This window comes from Narcine bancroftii, chromosome 2 (assembly GCF_036971445.1).
Source record: "Narcine bancroftii isolate sNarBan1 chromosome 2, sNarBan1.hap1, whole genome shotgun sequence".
NCBI lineage: Eukaryota > Metazoa > Chordata > Chondrichthyes > Torpediniformes > Narcinidae > Narcine > Narcine bancroftii.
In genome coordinates, this window is record NC_091470.1 from 34,020,135 (window position 1) to 34,044,997 (window position 24,863).

General features: G+C 36.5%; 1 protein-coding gene across 1 annotated transcript in view; it reads left to right on the plus strand.

The window, feature by feature from the left end:
• atxn3 (ataxin 3) overlaps positions 1-24,863 on the plus strand; it is a 46,360-nt gene that overhangs the window by 5,160 nt on the left and 16,337 nt on the right. The window contains exons 3-8 of the mRNA XM_069916232.1: positions 2,063-2,107; positions 10,930-11,015; positions 11,272-11,338; positions 14,825-14,912; positions 21,699-21,837; positions 22,615-22,784. Coding sequence (XP_069772333.1) covers positions 2,063-2,107; positions 10,930-11,015; positions 11,272-11,338; positions 14,825-14,912; positions 21,699-21,837; positions 22,615-22,784 — 595 coding nt within the window. The remainder of the gene's footprint in view (positions 1-2,062; positions 2,108-10,929; positions 11,016-11,271; positions 11,339-14,824; positions 14,913-21,698; positions 21,838-22,614; positions 22,785-24,863) is intronic.

Genomic DNA, 24,863 nt, shown 5'->3' on the forward strand with positions numbered 1-24,863 from the left:
TGAGTCTTTTAAATGTCCCTATTGTACCTGCTTCCACCATCATGCTTGGCAATGCATTCCAGGCACCCACTACTCACTGTGTGTGTGTTTATACAAAACAACAAGGATAATACCTTACCTCTGATGTCCTCTTTAAACTTTTTTCCCCTCACCTTGTACAAATGTCCTCTGGTATTTGCTGATATTTCCCTGGGGAAAATACACTGGCCGTCTCATAATATTGTAGATTATGCTGCATTGTTTGAGTTACTGTTATATTTGTTTTCTCAAATAGATGTAACAGATTCCAGAACACTAACTAAAGAAATGTTGTCTTTTGATATCCAAGCCAATGTTTTTATCACTCTCCTAGTGAAGCCAAGCCAAAGAAAAAGAGCACTACTTAAAAATATGATTTAGTTTTGATACTTAGCAATAGGTAATACAGCATTGAATTTGTGAATGACACCATAGAATTGCAGATCATTTCTGTGTACAGATAGACCCTGTCTTACAACGTCCTAACTTGCAAAGATACGATAGTCAGAATCAGGGACTTTTGGTTTCAAGTTATGATGTTTTCCCACACTTGCGATACACAGTACAGCTTTGTAATTTTTTTTCAGTTTAATTTGTGTTATAATAAAGGTTTTCAGTGTTTAAATAAAATTAAAATTTAAAGAATGGTTGTGTGCATTGCAGTAATTTTTTTTTCAGTTTAAATTGTGTTGTATAAAAGGTTTTAGTGTTTAAAATTAAATTTAAATTAAAAAAACACAGTAGAGGGCACTATTGTTTAATTTACGCTAATTTCATCTTACAATGCAAGTCCTAGAACAGAACCCTAAAGTAAGTAGGGGTCTACCTGTGTTAACTGGAGGGTCTTATTTTAGCCACCGTAATTCAAAAGACTCATCTTAATTTTAATAACAAGGGAGAAAACAAAGTTCTATCCAAAAAAAAAAGGGTGTATAATTAAAACTTTTGCTTTGGCTATAGAACCCAATTTGCAATTGTAAAAATTTAAAGACTAACACTTTTGTAAAGTCACTTTTTTTTAACCATGCTGATCAAGTTGGCATTCTAGGCGAGGCCCATTTGCCTGCATTTGGCCCATATCCTTCTGAACATTTCCTATCCATTTATCTTTTGGAAATTCACAGATAGACTGCCCTCTGAATGGAAAATGTTGCCCCTTGGGACACCTTGAAATTTCTTCCTTCCCACTTTAAACCTATGCCCTCTGATTCAAGAATTATCTATCCAGGAAAGAGAGTGAGCATTCATTTTATCAATGTCCCTCATAATCTGTTATGATTTAGTCAAGCAGTATAAGGCAAGGTGCAGTGCTGTGGATTTTTCTGAATTACAGTAGTTGTGGATAGAAGCCATTTTCTCCAAGCATCTTCCTGTCTTTAAGGTTTTTTGAGTAATATCCTTTTAGCTGCCTATAATAGATACTTGCAATATCCTGAATAACTTTAATTCCTTTGCTTTGCTAGTTTATTTTTTCTTGGGTGGGAAAAAGAAAAGAAAATGATAAAGAAAATGTCTTCACCACTTGATGGTGTAGAGCATTGGAGTTTTCATTTACCATTTCCAGATAAAAATTGAGATTACTAAATTATTTGATCTGAAACTCTTGCTTGATCTATGTCATCAAGTAACACTAACCACAGACACAAAATGTACTGATTGCTTTGTGAGCTTGTATTATTCTGTCAATCTGGGGCAGCAGTTTTGTTTAAAAATCATCTCCCCTCAAAAGGAATGCTTCTACTTCTGTCAGATCCTTTAGAAATTTTGAGTGGAGAGTTAGGTTTCTCTGAGTAATTTGTGTGATTAAAAATTAAATTTAAACTTGTGTACTTTGGTGCTGTTCTAACTTGCAGTAGTAATATTTTCCAGATGTTTAGCACAGGTTTATAGCCACTATATGAATCTTGTACATTGTGTGATGATTTTAGCTGTGTTTGATTTTAAAAAATCAGTTCAAATTCATTTAGCACTGGTGCTTTAAGCCTTTTAGTCACTAAGATTGCTTGTATTATCCCACCTTTATGAATTTTCTCTTATTTTAAAGCAACCGTCAGGAAATATGGACGATAGTGGGTTCTTTTCAATTCAAGTAAGTATATTATTTTAAACTTGTAACCAGTCTTTTTAAGTGTAAATCTAACTCTATTAGTCTCCTGACATCCATTCCTCATTTTTGACATGTTATTTGGAACTGATGAAGTTCCAATCAGAACTATCAAGTTCAATTAACTCTTGTGATTTAATTTATCCTTGATCATTGTTTACTTGCACAATTTGTCTCATTTTAGCTTCTGATCAGTTTTACCACTTCATTTTCTTCATTAATTATGGTTAGGGCTGACTCTCTGTCAATTCCTTGATAATGGTTTCAACCTAAAACGAGCAGTGAGGACTGCCTTGAGGTATAATCATTGGAATTTGCAGAATTTAAATTTCTCTTTTTATCATTTCCAACCTACAAATGATCTTTAGCCACATATAATGTTAAACATAATCTGCAGCCAAAATAACAATGAGGAACTGAAAATGTGGTTGAGTAAAGTTAGTAACTTTGAACATTACTGTTGTAGGTGTTATAATTATGTGGTAGTAATTCTTCACTATATTTTATTGGCTATACATAATCAGGGCAATGGAATTAACCAAATTTTGTATTCAGAATGGAATGTCTTATGGCCAGCATTATTTCCTTATCGATGTTAAGTTTTCAGTTGACAATAAAAAAAGTTATTTACCTGAAGGCATTCTGGCTGCTTATTAACCAAAAGATTTCATTTTTTTTTGTGTTTTGAGTAACGAAACACAGTAACAGGCACTCAAAGCCACCATATCTTTGATGTCTATCAAGTACCCTTTTTTCGAAACCCTATAACTTTATTTGCTTTCGTAGCTCAAATATTTGTCTGGATGCTTCTTAAATGCAGTGAGAATATCTGCCTTCACAGGCTGTGTATTCTAGATTAATTGAATAATAAAATTCTTCCTCAGATCCCCTCTAAATCTCTTACTCCTCACCCTAAACTTGTAGTCTCTAGTTGTAAACTCTGGCCAAAAGTTTTCCACTACTTTATCTGTGTCCTGCATAATTATGACAATATTTTTTCAGGCTCTCCCTGAACATTCTCTGCTCCAAGAAAAATAAAACCCATCCTTGCACAGACTCTCCTCATCATGGAAACACTCCATCCCAAGCAACATTCTGGTGAATATTTACTGCACCCTTTCCACTATAATCACCTCCTTTGTATAATATGGCAAACAGAACTTGATCCAGTATTGCAGATGTAATGTAACCAATTGTATTGTAAAGTTGTATCATAACCTCTTTATGCCACAGTTCATGAAAACCATCTTATCTACCTATGCTGCCACCTTCAGGAATCCTTGAACTCTGAGATACATGGAGATATCTCCATTCCTCAATATTCCCTCGACCCCAACCATTCATTGTGTATGCCCTACCCTTTTGATCGAGCCAAACTGCATCACCTTGCATTTATCAGGATTAAATTCCAAGTGCCATTGCTCTGCTCATCTAACCTACTGATCATTATGTAGCCTGTGAAAACATTTCTCATTATTAACAACAATTCTTGTTAATTGTGAACCAACTAATCACACCTTCTTCATTCTTTCCAAATTGTTAATGGATACAAGGATTCTAGCACCAATACCTGTTTAATTACAGTAAGATTACAATGGTCTGCTTCATGATTCTTTGGAAAACTCTTTAAGATTCAGCTTCTAACTTACTGGGTTTTCTGAATTCAATTTAAAATACCAGGGCCCCGCTTCTTACAATCTTTTGAAGTTCACCAAGGCTGAGCTTCCTGCATTTCCTCAAAATATACTGGTAAAATGTATTTTCTACTGTGTAACTTTTTAAAAGTAATTTTATAGTGTGTTAATAGGAATTGCATCCAAAGTCTTGAGTATACCAGAGTATGCAAATTTCATAGGTTTTTCAGTCACAACAGAAAAATCCTTCCCCACTGCTTATTGTCAAGAAGCACAGTAACAGGTACTTGAAACCATGATATCTGTGATGTCTATCAAGCACTCATCTTTCCAAACCCAATAACTTTCTTTGCTTTGATAGATGCTTCTTAAATGCTGTGAGAATATCTGCCAACTTGGGGGTCTTCTGGATGACATTGCTATGTGGCACCTAGTCAAAGTTCCTACAGGAGTCAGTGTAGTTTTTGGCATCTGTATGCTCTTGTCCATGCATTTTGTTACTTAGAAAAATTAAATTCCGTAGACATACTACTATCTTTAATTCATCCCCTCCTTTCCATTTGTGGATTAATCTTGTCATATAGAATTTGTTTCCCAGACCTGTAATTACCTGACATTTCTACTGCTCTTTCTGAATAAAGAAGCACATTTACTCATCAATGATGGCCAATGAGCATTTTAAGTTGCTGCCAGGGCCCTGCAATCTCCTTCCTTGCCTCCCATAGCAATGTGGGATACATCTCTTTAGGTTTCCTTTTTAAATATTTTTTATCAGGCTTTCAAATAATAATAAACAAGTAAAAGCCATTAAACAGAGAAAGCACATAAAAAGGAATATACAGGTATAGTAATTATATGTAGAGAATCACTATCTCAACAAAGTACTTTAGCAAACAGACTAAAAGAAAGACAAATTTGAACAAATCTAAAATGGCTAATTGAAAAAGACAAAAAAGACACTATCTACCCCATCCCTTCTGGAGTTGTTGGTAGTTGCATATATTTGCTACCATATAGAAAAGACTAAAATCACAAAACAATATCTGAATGATCTTATAAATTATGAAAATAATTAATAAAAGTACCCCATAAATTAAAAAAATTACATTGGCAGAGCATCTGATTTTTTTTCCCAAAGTTAAACATTCCATCATATCGGATAGCTATTGAGGGGCAGCCATTTCCATTTCATCAGTATTAAAACATCTAGCAATAAGGGAAGCAAATGAGATAACATGGGATTGAGAGACTGTTAAATTCAAGTCAGTTATTTTAGTTAATCCAAACAGGGCAATTAAGGGATTTGGTCTCAATTTTACATTAAAAACTAAAGATAAGGTACAAAAACTATCTTCCCAAAAAAGGGAAAGAGAAGTACAAGACCAGAGCATGGGTAACAGTCCTGCTCCTGTCACATTGCAAAGAAGTGTTGGAATAAAATTTAGCCAATTGAATTGTAAAAGTGAGTGGCGGGCACAAAAAGAATTTAATATTTTTAAAATAGAATCCCACGTAATATCCAAAAATGTAAGATGAATATCTAGGGAATTGACCCCAGACTTTAATAATAAATCAAATATAGCTGATTTTTTTTAAATTCAGTTTAAATTTGTAAATCATCCTTATAGTATTTATATAAATATCCTGAAGAAGTCTCAACAATAAAGAATTTTTTTTAAAAAAACCTCCTAATTTGTAGGTATCTAAGGTAGTAGTGCTTTGGTAGTTTGAATTTCTAAGATAATTGTTCAAATGAAGGTAAATTGTTATCAATAAATAAAACTTTAAAGGACTGGATACCCAACTTAAACCATTCACTTAAAGTCGAGTCTTGCACAGAAAGGTGAGAAAAAAAAATCATTAAATAATATAGAGCTAGCAAGTAAAAAACTACGATATCCAAAAGATTTTCTAAATTGAAACCAGATTCTCAAAATATGTTTAACAACAAAATCATTGGTTAACTTAGAAGCTGAAAAAGGTAATGATGCTCCAAGTATTGAAATAAGAGAATATTTTTTAGCACAATTAATTTGTAAATTAATCCTATTTGGTGTCCATTCTGTCCTTGTAATGAATCCAAAATATGATTCATCTAATATTTGCTGCCCAATAGGAAAATCTAAAATTAGGTAGTGCCAAGCCTCCTTTGTTTTTAAGATTTTTAGAAAAACTTTACTAAGACAAAGATGCAACAAGTATTTACCAGACTATTTCCTGGAATTGAAGGGCTGACGTGTGAAGGAAGATTGGATAGGCTAAGGATATGCACATTGGAATTGAGAAGAATGAGAGGATGCCATTGAGGTACATAACATTCTGACAGGACAAGTCAGGTTAGATGTATGAGAGGAAACTTTTTCTCTCAAACTTATAAACAGAGTTCCTACCTCAGAAAGTTGTTGAGGCCACTTTATTAGATTTATTCAAAGGGGAGTTGGATGTGGCCTTATTTCTCTTTCCACAGATGCTACCTAACCTGCTAGGTGTTTCCAATATTTTTTTGTTGTTGTATGCTAGAGTACAACTCCGATTATCCAAAATGGTAAGGACTATAACAAATCACTTGCAAGAATGTTTAAACAACAACAAACAACAAGGGAAGCATGAAATAATGTTTAATTCTCACCAGAAAACAACCTGAACAAAATAAATCCAACACCAAAAACTTGAAATTCTACTACGAGATTATTTCAAATAATTTTTCAACCACTAATGTCAGTTTGCCTCCTTAAAAATTTCGGATAACTGAGGGCTTCTGATTGTTTTAGATATCCTCATTTATCCAAACTTTTTAGGAGGTGAAATGACATCATTTTGGCTTCAGAATTTTTCAGATTAGTGAGGAGTTCTGATTTTTCTGAAATCCTCAATTGTCCAAAAAAATTTTTGGAACAGAACAGACATCATTTCCAGGTCCAAAAAATTTCTGTTAACTGAGGATTTTTGGATAATCCGATTTTTGATAATTGGAGTTGTACTGTATTTTATGGTTGAGTTTTTTTTTGTTTCCAACTTGACAAAGTAAAAAATCAGTTTATTTGACCATTATGAATACATTTTCTTTTGCAATGATAGGCTATTTTACAGTTGGCTGGATCTGTTGAATGCTTTGTGAACAAGGATAATTAAAGATAAATTAGATGGTGTCTGCAGAAAATATCTGAATTATAGTAAACAATTGAAAAGCTTTTGCATAAATATTTTAACCTACTATAGGTTGTACCTCTCTTATCCAGCAACTCCCATGGACTGGCATATTTAGGTATGTGCCGCTTAATGTCCATTCAGGCAACATGCTCCGCACGTACGTTTGAGGTCCCATAATTATTCAGTCCACAGCAATTTAGAAAAGGTGACCGATAGCTATAGGAAATTGTATATTATATACCCAAATTGATCCGACTGCCCCGCTCTCTCCCCACAGCCCTGTCTTGGTTCCCACACCGTTCCCTCTGTCCTGCTCTCTCCCCACAGCCCCTTGTCAGTCTCCACACTGATACCACTGCCTCGATCTCTCCCCACAGCCCCACGTCGGTCTTCATACTGATCCCACTGCCCTGCCCTCTCCCCACAGCCCCAGGTCGGTCCCCACACTGATCCCACTGCCTCGATCTCTCCCCACAGACCTATGTTGGTCCCCACACTGATCCCACAGTCTCAATCTCTCCCAACAGCCCCTTTTCGGTCCCCACACTGATCCCTCTGCCTCGATCTCTCCCCGCAGACCCATGTCGGTCCCCACACTGATGCCACTGCCCTGCTCTCTCCCCACAGCCCCTTGTCGGTCCCCACTCTGATCCCTACTTACAAATAAAAGGTATACAGGTACACTACAGTTTGATAAGTATATAATATGATGTTTGCACAACATCCACATCTCATAACTTCTAATTTCACAGAACGTATCGCGGATGTTAAGCAGAGCATACCTGTTTACAAACTCCTTGCGGGTATTGCAGAACTTGAACCCTAGTCCTGATCGCTGGTGCTATATTAAAAAAAAGGTTGAATCCGCCACCGTTTGTACAAACCCCTTACAGATAGTGTGGGACTCGAGCAGCGGTCCCGATGGCTGGCACTGTAAAGGCATTGCACTAACTGCTACGCTAACCATGCCTCCCCACGGTATTTCCTGTTTTAAGCTTTGTTCAACCTTTAATATCTTTACATAGGGAGTTCCCTTAGGGATCAATTTCTGTTTTCCAGCATTTTCTGTGGTCCGGCAGTGGCCAGGTCCCAACATCACCGGATTAAAGAGGTTCAACCTGTATTTTCTGGCTTTTCTTTCGGCATTGTCCATTTGATAACACTAACAATTCTGTTATTCTCAAAGTATATTGAATTTGTGCTTGGAAGAGCAATATATATTATTTCTGTTTACTTTAGTAAAAAATTTTAAAACTACATTAATATAATAGATTAGCCTGCATAAAGTTAAGATGCCATTATGAATGAAACAAACCAACTGCAATATCAAATTTTGTTTTTGCCTTTAAATTGATAAATTTGAAAATAATCTAAATTTGAGCAGTTGAAAACTTGATTGTTTTTCTAATAATGATGGAACATTTAGACCTGTTTCTTTAGAATTAAAGCAGAGGAGTTATAAAATGTTTTGTTCCATTTTCTAACTTGTATACCCGGCGTTCATATGTATTTTTCCCCAGTTACATCACTTTGCTATTAATAGCTGATTATTTTGCATTGAGCTCATCAGTCCATGATCAATCTTGTGACTCCTTCATGGCCATGTGGTTCAACCAGTCATTTGTATATTGTAGTTTGGGAGTCTACTTGAATTTTTCTGAAATCGTTGTCAGCAATAGATACCAATTTATTACCGCAGTTCTTCTCATGACCCTGTCACAGTTGTCCTTTGACCACTCAGGTGTTCTGTAGCTGATTTCAGTGAAGATTTCAAAATGAACTGTTTGAAAACCTCATTTGTTATAATTAGGACAGTAAAAGGCCACTGAGTTCATCGCCTTGCTCTTCCTACCCTCAATTTGTTGAAAGAGTCAAATTCAGGCAAATGAGATTAACATTGATAATCATCGAAATTTGCATGGAAAGAGCCTGTTTCTTTGCTCTGTGATTCTATGAAATTCTATGTCATTGCACTACTCTTCAACCATCCATCTTGAGTCATTGTCAGAAAAATTCTAGTTAATTCTCTCAATTTTGCAGGTAATCAACCAAAGCTCTGGAAAATGATGATTTGTCATGACAGTAATCTAATCTTCACAATTTTAAATTAACTCTTCCTTCCAAATAGTTTTATCATTACATCATGTAAACTACCAATCTGGTAAACATTGTACATTGATTCTATAGGTGTGATATTTAACCAATTCACTAACTAGTATATGAACTATCACTTCTAAACTAGATATATATAACCCTTTGAACCTTTTGTAACAAAGTGACATAAAAGTGGTGTCCCTTTTCCTTATTCTCTCTTGCATTGTTTCTAAATCCTCTTTTGATTGGAGTCAGAAAGATCAAGCTATGTAATTGAATTTTAATAGTTCTGGACTTTAAAATTTGATTGTCAAATGGATGGTGACTTGGTGTTTCCTAGTTTTGATGTTCACCCTAAAATATGAAAGAATCTTTACCACCCCCTACATATTCCACTCTGAGTTGCATGTCATTTTAACTTAAAGTCTTACAACATTACTGGGCCTAAAGTTTGGAACTTCCCTCCAACAACATTGGTTGTTGAGTTGGAAGTTTACCAAAATTATTGCAATGGTTCAAGAAGATAGTTCACTTCCTTCTCTAGTGCTATTAAAGATGGGCAATAATTACCTGTGCCATCCATATTCCCCCCCCAAATAAAACTAATAAAGTAAAAATCTACAATTTAATATTTAAAATCTAGTGCTTTCATGGTGACATTAACCACGAAAAGATTGAATTGTTTGACAAATCCATCTGTTTATTCATGTCATTCTTACCCTTTTTGTCAATATGTGATCAATGTGGTTAACACTTAATTATCTACTAAACTCGGGTGGACAAAAATGCCATTGCTAAAGTGTCATCTGCATATATTCACTCACAAGTGTGAGTGTGTATACAGGTATCCTCTGCTATGCAAATGTAGAGTGTTCCTATGAAACTGAAGCCGAAATGGTGTGAAGTGAAGAAGAAATTACCATAAATTTATGTGGGAAAATTTTTTGAGCATTCTCAGACCCCAAAAATAACCTATCAAATCATACTGGATTCATCTAATGCAGTGGCTTTATACACACACACCTTTTTCTTCTCCCTTGCCCACTCACTGCTTCTCACCTCTAGCCTCTTATTCCTCAGCTGGTGCTGCCTGTGGGCATCTCTCCTGGGGCCGACTCCTTTCACCCCAGACCTCCTCCTCCCCCCCAACACACTGAGCTCCCTGCGCTCAGTACCTCCCTTGCTCTGTCCTCTTCCTCCTCCTCCTCCTCCCTTTTGTGCTCAACTTATTAAGCCTTGTCACTGTTTGTTTTGCTCATTGCTACCACCCCGAGTCTGGCCGCAGCAACTGAAAGCCCTTCTGTGACTTTTTGCTCAGATTAGCGAAAACCGGTTCTAATGTAGATCTTTCATAAGACAAAGTTTCAAAAAGCAGAGGAATACCTGTATAATAAAACAAGAAGACCAAATATGAAATGCAGAATACACTGCTGAGGAATCCTTTTCCATCAAGGTTTGTGGCAAATTTGAGTCAGTTGAAAATGTCAGGATTAAGGTAAATCTTTTGTTGTAATTTAAAGTATCAAACTTATTTACCAAACACAATAGTACATACTATTCTTGTGTACTCAAAAACAGATTAAAGGGAGCTCACACAAGTTTGCAAAATAGTATCAAAGTAGTATTTGGGAAATTTGAACTTGCACTATTCTTGCATTAAGAAACAAAACCCCATTGATCAAACTATTTACAGAATGGTCATGCAAGACAATGTCATTTCCACAGAGAAAACCGCACAGACTATAATCCAAATTGAATTTTGGAAGGGAAGCTCCAAAAATATGAAACCAATAGAAGTTTGTTGAGTACTGTCTTTTAAAGCATAGTATTTTGCATGAAAAATATTGCTAATGTAATTATGTATTTTAAATGGGTCCATTGTATTTCTGTAAAATTCAAAGAGCTTTCAAAGAAATTTTATTTCTGCAGGTGATTAGTAGTGCCTTGAGAGTCTGGGGTTTAGAGATTACCCTCTTCAACAGCCCAGAATATCAGCGATTAAGGATTGATCCAGTGTAAGACACGTTATATATAAATACAGTGTGCTTTCATTGTTTTTTTTAATTGAAATTGTAATTACTGTTTCTGTGGATCTTAATTTTAATTTTCAGATTTTGGACTCATTTTGTCAAATTATTCTCTTAAAACAGTCACAAATAAATAGTGACCATTTTGTTTGGAATTAGACATTTTGAAAAATTAAATTGTTTTTTTCATCAAATTCCTTGTGAAACAGTTTAAGGTCTATCCACATGTTTGTTGTTTCCACAGAATTGAAAGGGCATTTATATGCAACTACAAAGAACATTGGTTTACAGTACGAAAATTAGGAAATCAGGTAGTTTACTCTTTAATGTTAAAGAATTGGTATGGAATTTAAAATCACACCTTCAAATGTGAGAAAATTCAAGCATTCCTTTTATAATTTTTTCCAATATTTTTCATGATTGTTTCACATCTATTTGATAGCAAGAATTTTCAGTTTTCCACTAACAAATTTTTAGACTTGCTACAGTTAGTTACCGCTACTTCATGAATCTGCATTTAATTAACATCAACTGGAGAGAAAAGAAAGTGTTTTTTGTGAAGATGCAATACTTTAAACTACTGCTACAAAAATGCAGTTTATGTTCAGCAGATGGTCTTTTTTTTTGGCTGAATGGGTTTCTCACTCCCTACATCATCAACATGGTGATATTAGTGATAATCAAGCTGATAAACAATGACATTGTATCTCTGCAGCCTTTTACACAATGAATCACAGGTACAGTATTTCAACACTTTCCTGAGGTCCAGGCTAAAATCAAATGAATACAAAAGGAACCAAACAATAGTAACACTAGCAAGGATCTTTCCATCTCTCTTGTCCTTGATGGATTAGTTCTGAATTTCCTCCTTCCTATCCCAGATCATCTATCCTTAATAAGCAGCCATTCTCAACGGGGGCCAGACTGCCCTTCTGGGGGCACAGCACATGGTCTGTAATCATAAAATAATCATTTTTGTATTTAATTGGTAGAAGTACGGTTAAAAAAAAATCAAACTTGACAAGGAAGGGGGGCCCATAAACTTTGAGCAGAGTCCTAAGGTGGCCAGGCCATAACCTAAAAAAGGTTGAGAATGGCTGAAAACAGGTCCCTCAGTCCAACGTATCCATGCTGACCAAGCTCCCATTTTAATTTCCCATCCCGCTCCCTTGCTGACATGCCTGTCCATGGTCTCATCTAATGCTAGACCAAGGCAACGTGCAAATTGGAGGAGCAACACCATCTTCTGACTGTGCACCCTCCAACCAGATGCTATTAACATCAACTTTTCTGGTTTCCTTTAGACCTTCCCCTCCCTCCCCAGTCTCCTTTCCTCCAGTTCTGTTTCTCTCTCTTTTCCCTATCTCCTTTCACAGAGCAAAAATCAATTCTCACCTTTCATCTTATCAAATTCAATTAGCACCTTTTGTTTGTTGGCCTGGACTTCTCCCCCTCCCATTCTTCCCCCTTTTTCTCATAATTTATTCTGATGCCTGTCTGCTTTTTACTTGTACCTTGAAGAAGGGCTCAGGCTAGAAATCAGTAATATATCCTTACTTTCTATGGATTCTGTGAGACCAGCTGAGTTCCACCAGCATTTACTGTGTGTTTTGACCAAGTTATTTACCCAGGCTACTTCTACTTAACTGCATTCAGCCCATATCCCTCTAAACCTTTTTTATCTATATAGGTATTTGTCTAAAAATCGTGAAGTTTTGAAAATTGTTCCCACCGTCACCATTTCTTCTGTACTTCCACCACCCTGTTTGTGAAAAAGGTGCACATCGGTCCATTTTAAATCTTTCTCCTCTCACCACAAATCTACGTTCCCTCTTTTTAGATTCCCCTATCCTGGGGGTGGGGGGAAACCTGACAATTTATCTTATCTATGCCCTCATGATTTTATTAAGCCTCAGCATTCCATGTTCTCAGTCTATCCAGCTTCTTATACAATAATTCAAGTCCACCAGCCATAGTAATAATCTTCTGAATCTTCTCTGCATCCTTTCCACTTAAATGATATCGTTCCTACAGCTGGGTATCCAGAATGGTGCATAATACTCCATTTGTGGTCTCCCCAAAGTCTTGAACAGCTGCAGCATGCTCTTGTACTCAGTGTCCATATTGATGAAGGCAAGTATGCCAAATGCCACCTTCATTACCATGTCTGCCTATGTCATCATTTTCATGGAATTAGTATTTGTATTTCTTTGTCCCTCTATTCTACAACACTCTCCCAGGACCTGCCATTTACTAATTAAGAATTGTCCTTGTGCTTGTCAAGAGTTAAAAATCCTTGGTATCTTCTTCATGACTTTGCGACTTCATCTGTTTTTGCTGATGGGACCACATGTACCATTATACTTTTTGTCCCAGCCAGTCAGACTTATTGACTGCTATCTTGTCTTGAATAAGATGTAGCTATCTGAGTGGACCAAAATCATTTGGTCTGCATTATAAGTTCTGTTCCATGGCTTGCCAATAATTTCATCTGCCTCCCAGGCCACTGTTTCAAATTGAACCAGATTACAAATTGGATGATTTACTGGATTGTGAGCTGAATCTCTTGACTCCTCTTGTCCTCATCATTACAGATCACCTGAAACCACTTTTAACTCAGCTACTGAAACCCTTGTGCCTTGCACCTCTCAGAATTAACCATTGCAATATTTTATTTGCCTATGAAATCTTACACCCTCTTCATCAACTTCATTTACAAAATCTGCAGCTTTATCCTATCTTGTTTTTCCCTTTCTTCCTGACCATCTGTTCTCAAATGCTTCAATATCGAATTTCTCATTCTATTGCTTGAACCCTTTCCCGGCCCTTCCATCTGATTTCTGTTACTATCAAGAGCCACACTTCTATTGTCTATTCTAATGCCCCTTTGGAGATCAGTCTGCATTTACCCATGTTTCACAATCTGATATTGGCTCCCTAACTTTTTTAAATAAAGTTTTTGTAAATTGAGTTTCTTTACTCTTCTGCATTGCTTCAATATTATTCTCAATTATGTGTCCTAAAAGCAGAGTATGCAATATTTTTAAATGGTATCTCTTTAAACAAGGATGGAATTTTATTTTTGTTTTAAACACACTGAGCTTTATATAGATGCTTGAAGTCATACATTTATAATTTTTTTTTAAAAAAAAAAGGATAAAATCAAATTTCCTGCTTCCTCAGAAGACAGATTTTCTGCATGGTGAAACATTCAATCCATTAAAAACATTTTGTGTTTGGTCTCCATCTGCTGAGCTGGTTTTGATAGTTGTAACTGCACTTTGTTTCTCCTATTATTGTAGGGTTTGGAAGTCAATGGTGTAGATTTTGAGGTCAGCAAAAAGCCTCTGACCACTAAACAAAGTGTGAACTTGTGCAATTTTCATTCCTTTACCCCCTACCCCAAACCTGATCCTTAGTCATGGAGAACCTCCGACATTTAACATCATTAGAGAGGAGTCAGAATGAAATACAGCTGGTTGAACTATTCTCCTGATTTTGCCTAAACTGGTAAATTCATTAAAATAATTAGAAATCACTTACCAATATTCAAAAACTTTAAAAACAAAACAAAAAATATTAGGTTAAAACTGCTTTTAAAGATTTAGCCAATTTAAATCTAAATTAACAAAATGTCAGTTTACCTCTAGGTGGCGTGGCACACTTTATGTATTTTCTGGCAGAAGTTTAAGGAATAATGGATAAATTTTTAAAATAAGTTAATGTGAAGATTATGCATCTCTCCAATAAATATGTTATAGATGTAAAGAATAACTGATGCTTTCTTTTCTGGTTAGTGGTTTAACCTGAATTCTTTATTGACGGGTCCAGAGTTGATCTCCAACACCTACCTCGCCCTCTTCCTGGCTCAATTACAGCAAGAAGGTATCCCTTGTTCAATATCCCTGAAAATTATTTTACTTTTAATATGAATAAAGAAAATTGTAGATTAGCCTTTGATGCAAGGAGCTTGGAACATGAAGGTAAGGAGATCTAGCTGCAATTGTTCAGGATTTCACAATTTCACAAGCCAGTTTAAGTCTCCGAACTGGAGGAAAGATAGTCATGATTTTTTTTTTAGGTGGTGCAGAATGGGTAGATTCATGGGTGAAGAAATGTGAAATTGTAGTCAATGTTCTCTATAATTCAGCAATATGAGATGTGATCTCTTTGAAACTAGATTTCAATATTCTATTTTTTTGAAATTTAGAGATAAAGCACAGTAACAGGCCTATTTGACCCATGAGTCCATGCCACCTAAAAACACCAATTAATATACAAACCCTGTATGTTTCTCGAGGGAGGGCAGAAACCGGGGCATCCAAAGGAAACCCACGCAGGTCAAGGGGAGAACATAAAAACTCCTTTCGGACAGCGCCAGATTCGAACCCGGTTCAATGGCGCTGTAAGCATTGCACTAACTGTTTTGTTAACCCTACTTTTTTTTGAATACTTTATAAATTTTAAACCTCAATAATAATTACATTACATCCAATTCTAAATTATTTCAAAAGATGTTATATATGTGGTATATATCCTCCCATGCCCCTCAACCCACCTCCCAATTCCCCCACCCCTAAAGTAAGAAAAAAGAAAAGAAAGAAGAAAAACCAGAGAATTCCAAGAAAATAAAACATTTATGCAATAAGGTCTATTGAAGGTTACCAAGAAATGAGGTCTTTGAGGTCTTCAGAGGGTCACTCATAACATGTAAACCAAAATTTTGTAAATATAGGCTTCATATTTTCCAAAAAGCGCATTTATCTCGCAAATTTTAAGTAATTTTCTCTAATGGTATACAACTACAAAGTTCTGTGTGCCATCTTTTCATGCCTAAATCTATTTTTTACTTCCATGATATTGCTATACATTTCCTAGAAACTACTAAAGCAATTAACCCAAATTAAATTTGATAACTATTTAATTTTAATTTTGGTCTTATAATATTACTCAATAAAAATAACCTCAAGTCCTGTGGGAATTTGATCCCCATAATTTGTTCCAAAAAAATTACCTACCCTTAACCAAAATTGTCTATCTTTAGAATATTGCCAAGTTGAATTTAAAAAAAAGTTGCAACCTCAAATCTACACCTAAAATGTAAATCTGAAACAGCAGGATTTAATCTATTTAATTTTTGTGGAGTCAAATATAATTGATGTAAAAAATTATATTGAACTAACATATATCATACATTTCAAAGTTTAGTCATATTCTTCTTACATAACTATTCAATCCTTTTCACTTACTTGAGTATTTAAATCTATTTCCCATCTTAATCTAGATGTATGCACCTGAGTTTTGAAGGCCTTAATTTGAAGTAAGTTAAAAAATGACTGAAATAAATTTATTTACAATAGTATTACAAATCAATAATTCTAATTCAGATTGATTAGGTAACAAAGTAGGACCTATTTTGGCAAATAAGAAAGCTTTAACTTGGTGATAACAAAATAAAATATTATCTTTCCCTCATTCTTTCAAATGTATACATCTCACATCCTCAAAACAATCTTCAATCCTCTTAGAACCCTTCCACCTCCAAATCATCAAAAATTAGTTTATTAACCTTAGTGAGAGGCATTTACTTTATAGATGTTGAGAAGTATTCTGAAAAAATCTAGAAGTTTAGAGCTTAATACAATAAGTGGTTGGGTATTTAAGGCACTCGAAGTGCAAAATAAGATATCTTTGTTTGAAGGTCTTTAAAACTTTGGAATTCCCTATCCTAGTGGGTGAGTGCATTGAAGCTAAAATTATTGGACACCAATGGAATTATAGGACATGAGAATCAATGTGGAAAAGATTATGGCAGCTGTTTTTATTTAACAACATGATCTTGCTCAACATTGGAGCAGACCTTAATGGGCTGTTTTTACTTCTGGGTTTAATTTTTTTATTCATTCAAGGGATTATAGGGTTCACAGGCTGAGCCAAAATTTAATTGCCCATTCCAAAACTGTTGATGAGCTGGATGGTGTGTGGCTTGGAGGGCAACTTCCAGAAGGGTGCCGTTTGCATGTTTTTCAAGTTCAAGTTTATTATCATTTGACTGGACACCATGGTCCAGAGTGTTTCTCTGGGCCACAGAGCACATACATAATAAGCACATATAAACAAAAAATATATAAATGTGTATAAATATTTCAGAATAATTTTCATTATAAGAGACAGGGTTACAGGATGCCGTTCATCAATCTCAGAGACTGCGGGAAGAAGCTATTTCCCAGCCTGGAAGTCCTGGTTTTAATTTTGATTTTTTTTTAAATTTCGAGATACAGCACATTAACAAGTCCTTCCAGCCCATGATCCCTTGCTGGCCAAATACATCCATGTCACCAAATAACCTACTGATCCTGTACGCCTTTGGAAACCGAAACACCCAGAGGAAACTCCAGGCAGTCACGGGAAGAACATTCAAACTCCTTTGAGATAGCGTGGGATTTGAATCCAGGTCGCTGTCACTGTAATAGCATTGCACTAACTGCTGTGTCCCCTGTACAACCATATCATTCATTCTGATGCTCCAGTACCTCCTTCCTGATGGTATAGGTCAAAGATCCTATGAGATGGATGGTAGGGATTCTCGCTAATTCTTTGAGTCCTATTTAAGCAACGCTCCCAGTGAATGCTGTCAATAGAGGAAAGGGAGATTCTAGTGATCTTCTCAACTGTTTTAAACCCCTTTGTATTGACTTTGAGTCCAATGTTTTGCAGCTGTCATACCCTACAATGATGCAGCCAGACAAGATATTCTCAATTGTACTCCTGTAAATTGTTGTCAGCGTGGGAGCCAGTAGCCTTTCCCTCCTTAACCTCATTTGAGGAGTCTTGGTGAATTACTGTGAGGCATCCTCCAGATGATACAAACTGTTGCTACTTTGTATCAATGGTGGAATAAGCGAATGATTATGGATAGGGTCCCTGTCACATGGACTGTTAAGTCCTGTGTGGTATGGAGCATCTAGACCACACATGTCAAACTCTGGCCCGCGGGCCAAATTTGGCCCGCAATATAATTATATTTGGCCCGCAAGATCATTTCAAAAATGTATTAGAGGTGGCCCGCTGGCTGCCGCGCCAGTATAGCGCATGCACAGTAATACAACAAATCCCAGAATGCATTGGCGTCAGCCTGCTAATCGCCCCTACCTCCTCTGTTTACGTTGCAGGGTCTCACCTTGGAGTCTGGTTTTGGGGCCTGGCCGGTGTCAGGGGAAGCCAAGGCCGCTTCCCAGTGCCCGGAACCGGAGGCCTCGGGCCTGACCTCGCCAGGACCGTTGCCCACTCCACCTCCCTGCCGAAGGCCGACCTGCGACTCACGGTGACGGGGCCGCTGATCCGCCGAGATGTCCCCGCACTGTCGTGTCCCCCCGCCCGCCTCCCCACCGCAGCGCAGCCTGGCCGGTGTCAGGGGAAGCCAAGGCCGCTTCCCAGTGCCCGGAACCGGAGGCCTCGGGCCTGACCTCGCCAGGACCGTTGCCCACTCCCCCTCCCTGCCGCAGGCCGACCCGCGACTCACGGTGACGGGGCCGCTGATCCGCCGAGATGCCGCCCTGCAGCGAGAGCCGATGCCCCCGCACTGTCGTTGTCCAACCCGATTGCCCGCAAACCCCGCCCTCCCGCACACCGGCCTGAGTAAGGATTATGAACTTTAATCTCAGGATAAAACAATCTTCCAATAGTTTCATGTCACAGTGATAAATATATTCCTGGTTAAAAATGGTCCTGCAGCTGGATACAAGCTCATTAGGCATAAAACTTGAAAAGTGTGTAAATCAAAGGATATCTGTACCAATGGAAAAAGGGCATGGTAAATAACCCTGCTAGAGTTCATGCCCACAATCAGTCACCCATTTGATTGTTTCAGGAATCATGTTATTCTCCCACATTCTCAATAGCCCTCAGATTTTACTATTCGACAGCACACTAGCAACATTTGACAAATCCTCTATAGAGAAATATTATTTATTGAATATTTTATTTCTCATTTGTTAATGCTTCTGGAAAGAGTTTATCCAAAACTATTATTAAACATTTATTTTAATAAGAAAAAGTTTAACATTACATATGTTGAAAGAAGAGAAAACATGCAGATGTTGTTGAAAATTTTCAATAAATATTTAGTATGGCCCTCGACTTAGTCCAAGTTTTTAATTTTGGCCCTCCGTGAATTTGAGTTTGACACCCCTGATCTAGACTATTTTTGAACTGCATTCATCAAACCCATCACATAATGTTTTAACGTTCTTAATTCTCGCTCAATAAAATTTAAGATCACATTGCTCCTAACCATTTTACAGGCAATAGTCAATTTCACTGTACTCACCTCATGATTTCTAAAAACAAGTGTTATCCACTTTGATAACACTTGAACTGGAGACTATCCTGGATAAAGTATAGTACTGACATCCTACTGTAATGCTGTACATTCACCTCTCCAAGGCTAGCACAGTCTGGCAGTAGTACGTTTCACCTATAGAATGTTCTCCAGAAACTTCCTGTGGCGACTTGAACAACACCATCTAAAATAGTGATTCTGCCACCTGGTAACATGAAGGTAGCAGGGACAAGGGAATATTGCCACCTGCAAATTTCTCATACCATCCTGACTTGGAATTATAACACTGTTCCTTCATCACCACAAGAATTAATTCTCAGACTCCTTACCAAATAGCACTCTGGGAGTTTACTGGATGGGGAAAAGGATTTCAAGAAATTGGTTTGACTTCCACAGGGCATTAAAGCATGTTTATTAAATACTGGCTTTGCCAATTTCCCAGAAAACTGCAAATAATTTTTTTAAAAAGGAAAATGGTGTCATGCAAATTATTGCTCAGTTTTACATTGCTTCCATAAATGAAGACGCACTCATTTATTTTAATGAACTTTCTAACAAAATTAAAATTTTCATTTGATTATATATTTATATGTAGTAAAAGACCCGTTATTCATCAACTGGTTGAAATGATCTTTTGTAAAGTTTTAAAGGTACTAACAAAGTTTTCGTGATCTGGAATTATCATTTAAGCACAAACATTACATTTAAGATGTGGAGCACAGACAAACAAGAAGTTATTGCTCAAAAGATATCAAAAAATTAGACAGAGAAATAGGAAGATAGAGCAAAATTGAAGTTCATAGCTAATGTATGCAAGAGATTTTGAAGGTAGAGAACCCTTTTGGATGCATCACATTCTATTATCGCAATAAAACAAATAACATCATTCTTCAAAAATAATGACATTAAAAAAAATCTCATTCCACTGTAATCTGGAATGACTCTTAACCAAAAGGCAAATTTAATCTATTCCACCTTTTATCTCCTCATTGCTTCCATGTGAATTTTATGAACATTGAGATATGGAATATTTTCAATGTTATCCTCTTCCTGCACTGCCTGTGCTTATTTGAACGGTTAATTAAGTTATTTTTACTATGACTCAAGATAATGCTTCAGACTTGACCTTGGAACAGAGTACCAGCCTGAAATTTTCCATTTCCCTTTAAATTTTATTTATTAAATTGCTTCACACTAAGCTGTCAATGAATGGGAAAACCTGTTATCTCCTTATCATAATCAACATTTACAGGGAAAATAATCAGTTACCGTAAATGCAGCATTTGTTCCATGCCAGGAATGTGCCATAAACTGCAAAGAGCTCAAAGATATTTGGATCTATATTTTATTGATTGCAGGAGAAATATTGGTTGTATTTATATTAACAGCCAGTTCTTGTTCAAAGAAAGCAAACTGTGCATCACTCATTTAGGAATGAACATTTAATGTGATGAATTGAGTAGTAATCTAGCAGGCTTCTTTGCTCTGAACTGTGTAGAACTTCTTCAGCTATATTCATCTAGACATAGTGGAGATATTCAATAACTGCCTTCTATCTTGTAGATTGTAGAAAGGTGTTAGATAGCTAGGAGATGAGTCATTTAATGAAGAATACCCATATGCTGACCAAAATGTTTTAAGCACAGAATTAATTCAGTTAAGTTTCTGATCAGTTGTAAAATGAAGACTGCTGTGAAACGCAACAGTTGAATAACAAAGAAATGTGGTTAACATCTTGTTTACTGCAGATCTTTACATGACAAAAGACACTAGTACCTGGAAAGCCCCCAAGTTAATTAGGGTTCATAAAGTCAAAACACAAATACTGGAGGAACTCAGCAGATCTTGCAATGTGCATAGGAGCTAAAGATGTATCAAATTTTTGGACCTGAGCCCTCCTTCAAGATATCAAGTAAAGCGAAAGCTTTCCCAATGTGCACAAGCGATTCCTTGCCTTTTTTTGGTGATAGAGAATCAAAATTTTATGGATAGAATGGATGTTTGGAATTTTTAGCAGGTGGCATAGATACTAGAGATTTCACTCTAAAATATCCAATTGTTAAGTGTGTAATGTTTAATGTTTACATGTAACTTTTAATCAAACATGAATCATTAAGTTGTTACTCTAACAATCTGATCCATTGTTTTAAATGGTTGGTGATTCTTATTCTTTGCCAACTGGGTATTTTATAATATTCCATCACAGTTGATGTAGTAAATTAGGATCAATTGAGGAGACGTTAGTGTTTATATGCAATAGAACTGAGGTTTTACAAAAATTGGTATTGGTCAGTTTGAAATAAAAGGAGTGAATACTGTCTATCCTTCAGGTTATTCAATATTTGTAGTGAGAGGAGAACTACCAGAGTGTGAGGCTGATGAGTTACTTAAACGTATGAGAGTGGTACAGCATGAGAGACCAAAGCTAATTGGAGAAGAGACAAATCAACAAACAGGAACTGATCACAGGTACTATGGACTAAAATTCTCTTCTCTTTCTTAAGTAATTTACACCCGTTAATCATTTCTGGACTTAGCTAATCATATAATTTTTGTTTGCCAGTGACTAATGCTGTTCAATTAAGAACATGGATTTTGATTGATTTAACACTTTACTTCCTTCATGTCCTGTAGGGACTATTTCCATAGAGATAAGAAATCTTCCAGAACCACATGCAAATGTCCATTGTAACATGTAAACAAAAACCTAACCATTGGGTGGTAAATAAAATCCTGTATTCTATTTACAGCAGTGGTTCTCAACCTTTTTCTTTCCACTCACTTACCACTTTTAAGTAATCCCTATGCCATCAGTGCTTTGTGATGAGTAAAGGATTGCTTAAGGTGGTATGTAAATGTGAAGGAAAGGTTGAGAACCACTGCTCTAGACCCACTTGTGACTGAAATGTTTTGTTTGAGAAAAATTGTCATTGGCCCATTTCCTTTGGAGTTATGAAACTGTGCACATAACGAGTCAATTAGGTACGATTAAAACAATGGTTTTAAAACTTTTTCTTTCCACTCCTACCACCTTAAGCAATCCCTTACTAATCAAAGAGTACCTATGGCATAGGGAATACTTAAAGTGGTATGAGAGTGGAAAGAAAACATTTGAGAACACTGATTTACAGGCTATGAATTATGATTAAGAATGAAACCGAATTAGGTGTTTGCATATGTAGTTGCCAATGGCATGTTTTTTTTTCATTTCCAATGGTGAGTTATTTCAAACCTTTTTTTTTAAAGGGTACAAAATGATGACTGGGAACAAGTGATTAATGTGAATAAATCAGTTACAAATGTATTGGATGATGAGAATGAAAGTTTGCAACAGGCATTGTCATTAAGTCGTCAGCACATGGAGACAGAAGATGAAGAAGCAGATCTACGAAGAGCAATTCACCTCAGTATGCAAGGTAAAAGTTGGTACTCAAATGAGATACAATCAGAAGAATTGCTTGATCAATTTAAAGCAAAGGTCTGATCATTTGTTCATCTGGACCTTTTTAGTACTATTTTAAGATTGACTACTGCTGTTAAAATCATGAAACCTTCCCATGGTAGGAAATTTCCTCTTAATTGTTAAATCCACACATAAAAGTGGTGTTTGTATATTTTCCTGCATTTATTTGCATGCATGTGTAAGAAGTAGTTCATGCTGATGTTTTCTTGTGAACAACTATAAATCAACATTGCACAAAGCATTGGTGCATCAATTTTTATTACTTTTATCTCCCATTTTAAATTGTGCAATGAAGTTGAGCTAAAACTCCTCAAAAGTTGATCATAAAATGCTACTTTTAAAGGCATGTACTTGTATTAGGAAAGAGCAGGTGGTCAAGCATGGAAATGAATAAATCTGGGTCAGACACCACCATATCAGTTTGAACAATTAATTTGCTACTAGGACCCCAGCTATTTACTATGTATATATGATCTAGAGGAAGGAATTGTACATAATATCTCAAAGTTTGCAAATGACAGCAAGCTGCGTGTCAGTGTGAATGAAAATGAAGATTACAAGAGGCTGCAGGGTGACTTGCACAGATTAAGTGAGACAGTAAATGAATGACAAATACAGTATAATGTAGACAAATGTGATGATAAACGTGGGCATTATGGTGCATCAGTTATTGAAGGTCAGAATGCAGGTGGTGAAAAAAGTAAATGGCTGATGGGCATTTACAATGAGACATTTTGAATGTAGAAGTATGGAGGCTCATTGGATTTGTATAGGGCCTTGGTGAGCCCACACCTTGAGCATTGTGTATAATTTTTGTCTCCTAATCTGAGGAGGGACATTCTTGCTATTGAGAGAGTGAAGTGAAGGTTCTCCAGACCAGTTGCTGGGATGGCAGAACTGACATATGAAGATAGACTAGAGGTTGTACTCATTGAAATTTAGAAGAATGAGGGGGTATATAATTCTGGAAAAATAATGCAATTTAAATGTAGGAGAAATGTTTGCTGTGTTATGGAAGCCCAGAACAAGGGGTCACAGTGTGAAGACCAGGGATGAGCCATTTCGGACTGAGATGAGGGAAAACATTTTTAACAGTAAGGGTTCTGAACTTGTAGAACTAGCACAGCAAGTGTTGAGACCAGGTAATTAGATATATTAAAAAGGGATTTCGTTGTGGACCTTATGGCTGAAGGAATCGAGTGGTATGGATTCTTGAAGTCACATAATCATACTGAATGGTGGTGCAAGCTAAAATGGCTGAATGGTGTACTCCTGCACCTATTTTCTACAATTCTATGGAACTGGAATGTAGACATTTTGGTAGGACTAATCAAGACAGGTCATACACATTAAATGGTAGACAAATGAGGAGTGCAGTGGAACAAAGAGATTTAGGAATCATGGTACAAAATTCCTTGAAAGTTGAATCACATGTAGATAGGGTGGTGAAGAAAGCATTTGATGTGCTGGCTTTCATAAATCAGAGTATAGAACACAGGAGTTTGGATGTTATGTTGAAATTGTATAAGGCATTGGTGAGGCCAAATTTGGAATACTGTGCAATTTTGGTTGCCAAATTATAGGAAGGATATAAACAGAATAGAGAGAGTGCAGAGGAGGTTTACGAGAATGATGCCAGGGTTTCAGGGAAAGGTTGAGCAGGCTGGGACTTTATTCCCTGGAGGGTAGATGATTGAGGGGCGAATTAATAGAGGTATTCAAAATTGTATGGGGGACAGATAGAGTCAATGTGGATAGGCTTTTTCCATTGAGAATGGGGGAGATTCAAACAAGAGGGCATGGATTGAGAGTAAAAGGGGATAAGTTTGGGGGAAACCTGGGGTGGGGGGGGGGGAAATTTCTTCATGCAGAGGGTGGTGCAGGTGTGAAATGAACTTCCAGGAGAGGTGGTAGAAGTGAGATTTATGTTAATATTTAAGGAAAAGTTGGATAAGTATGTGAACGGGAGAGGTATGGAGAGTTATGGGCCAAATGCGGGCCAGAGGGACTAGGTGGGAGAAATTGTTCGGCA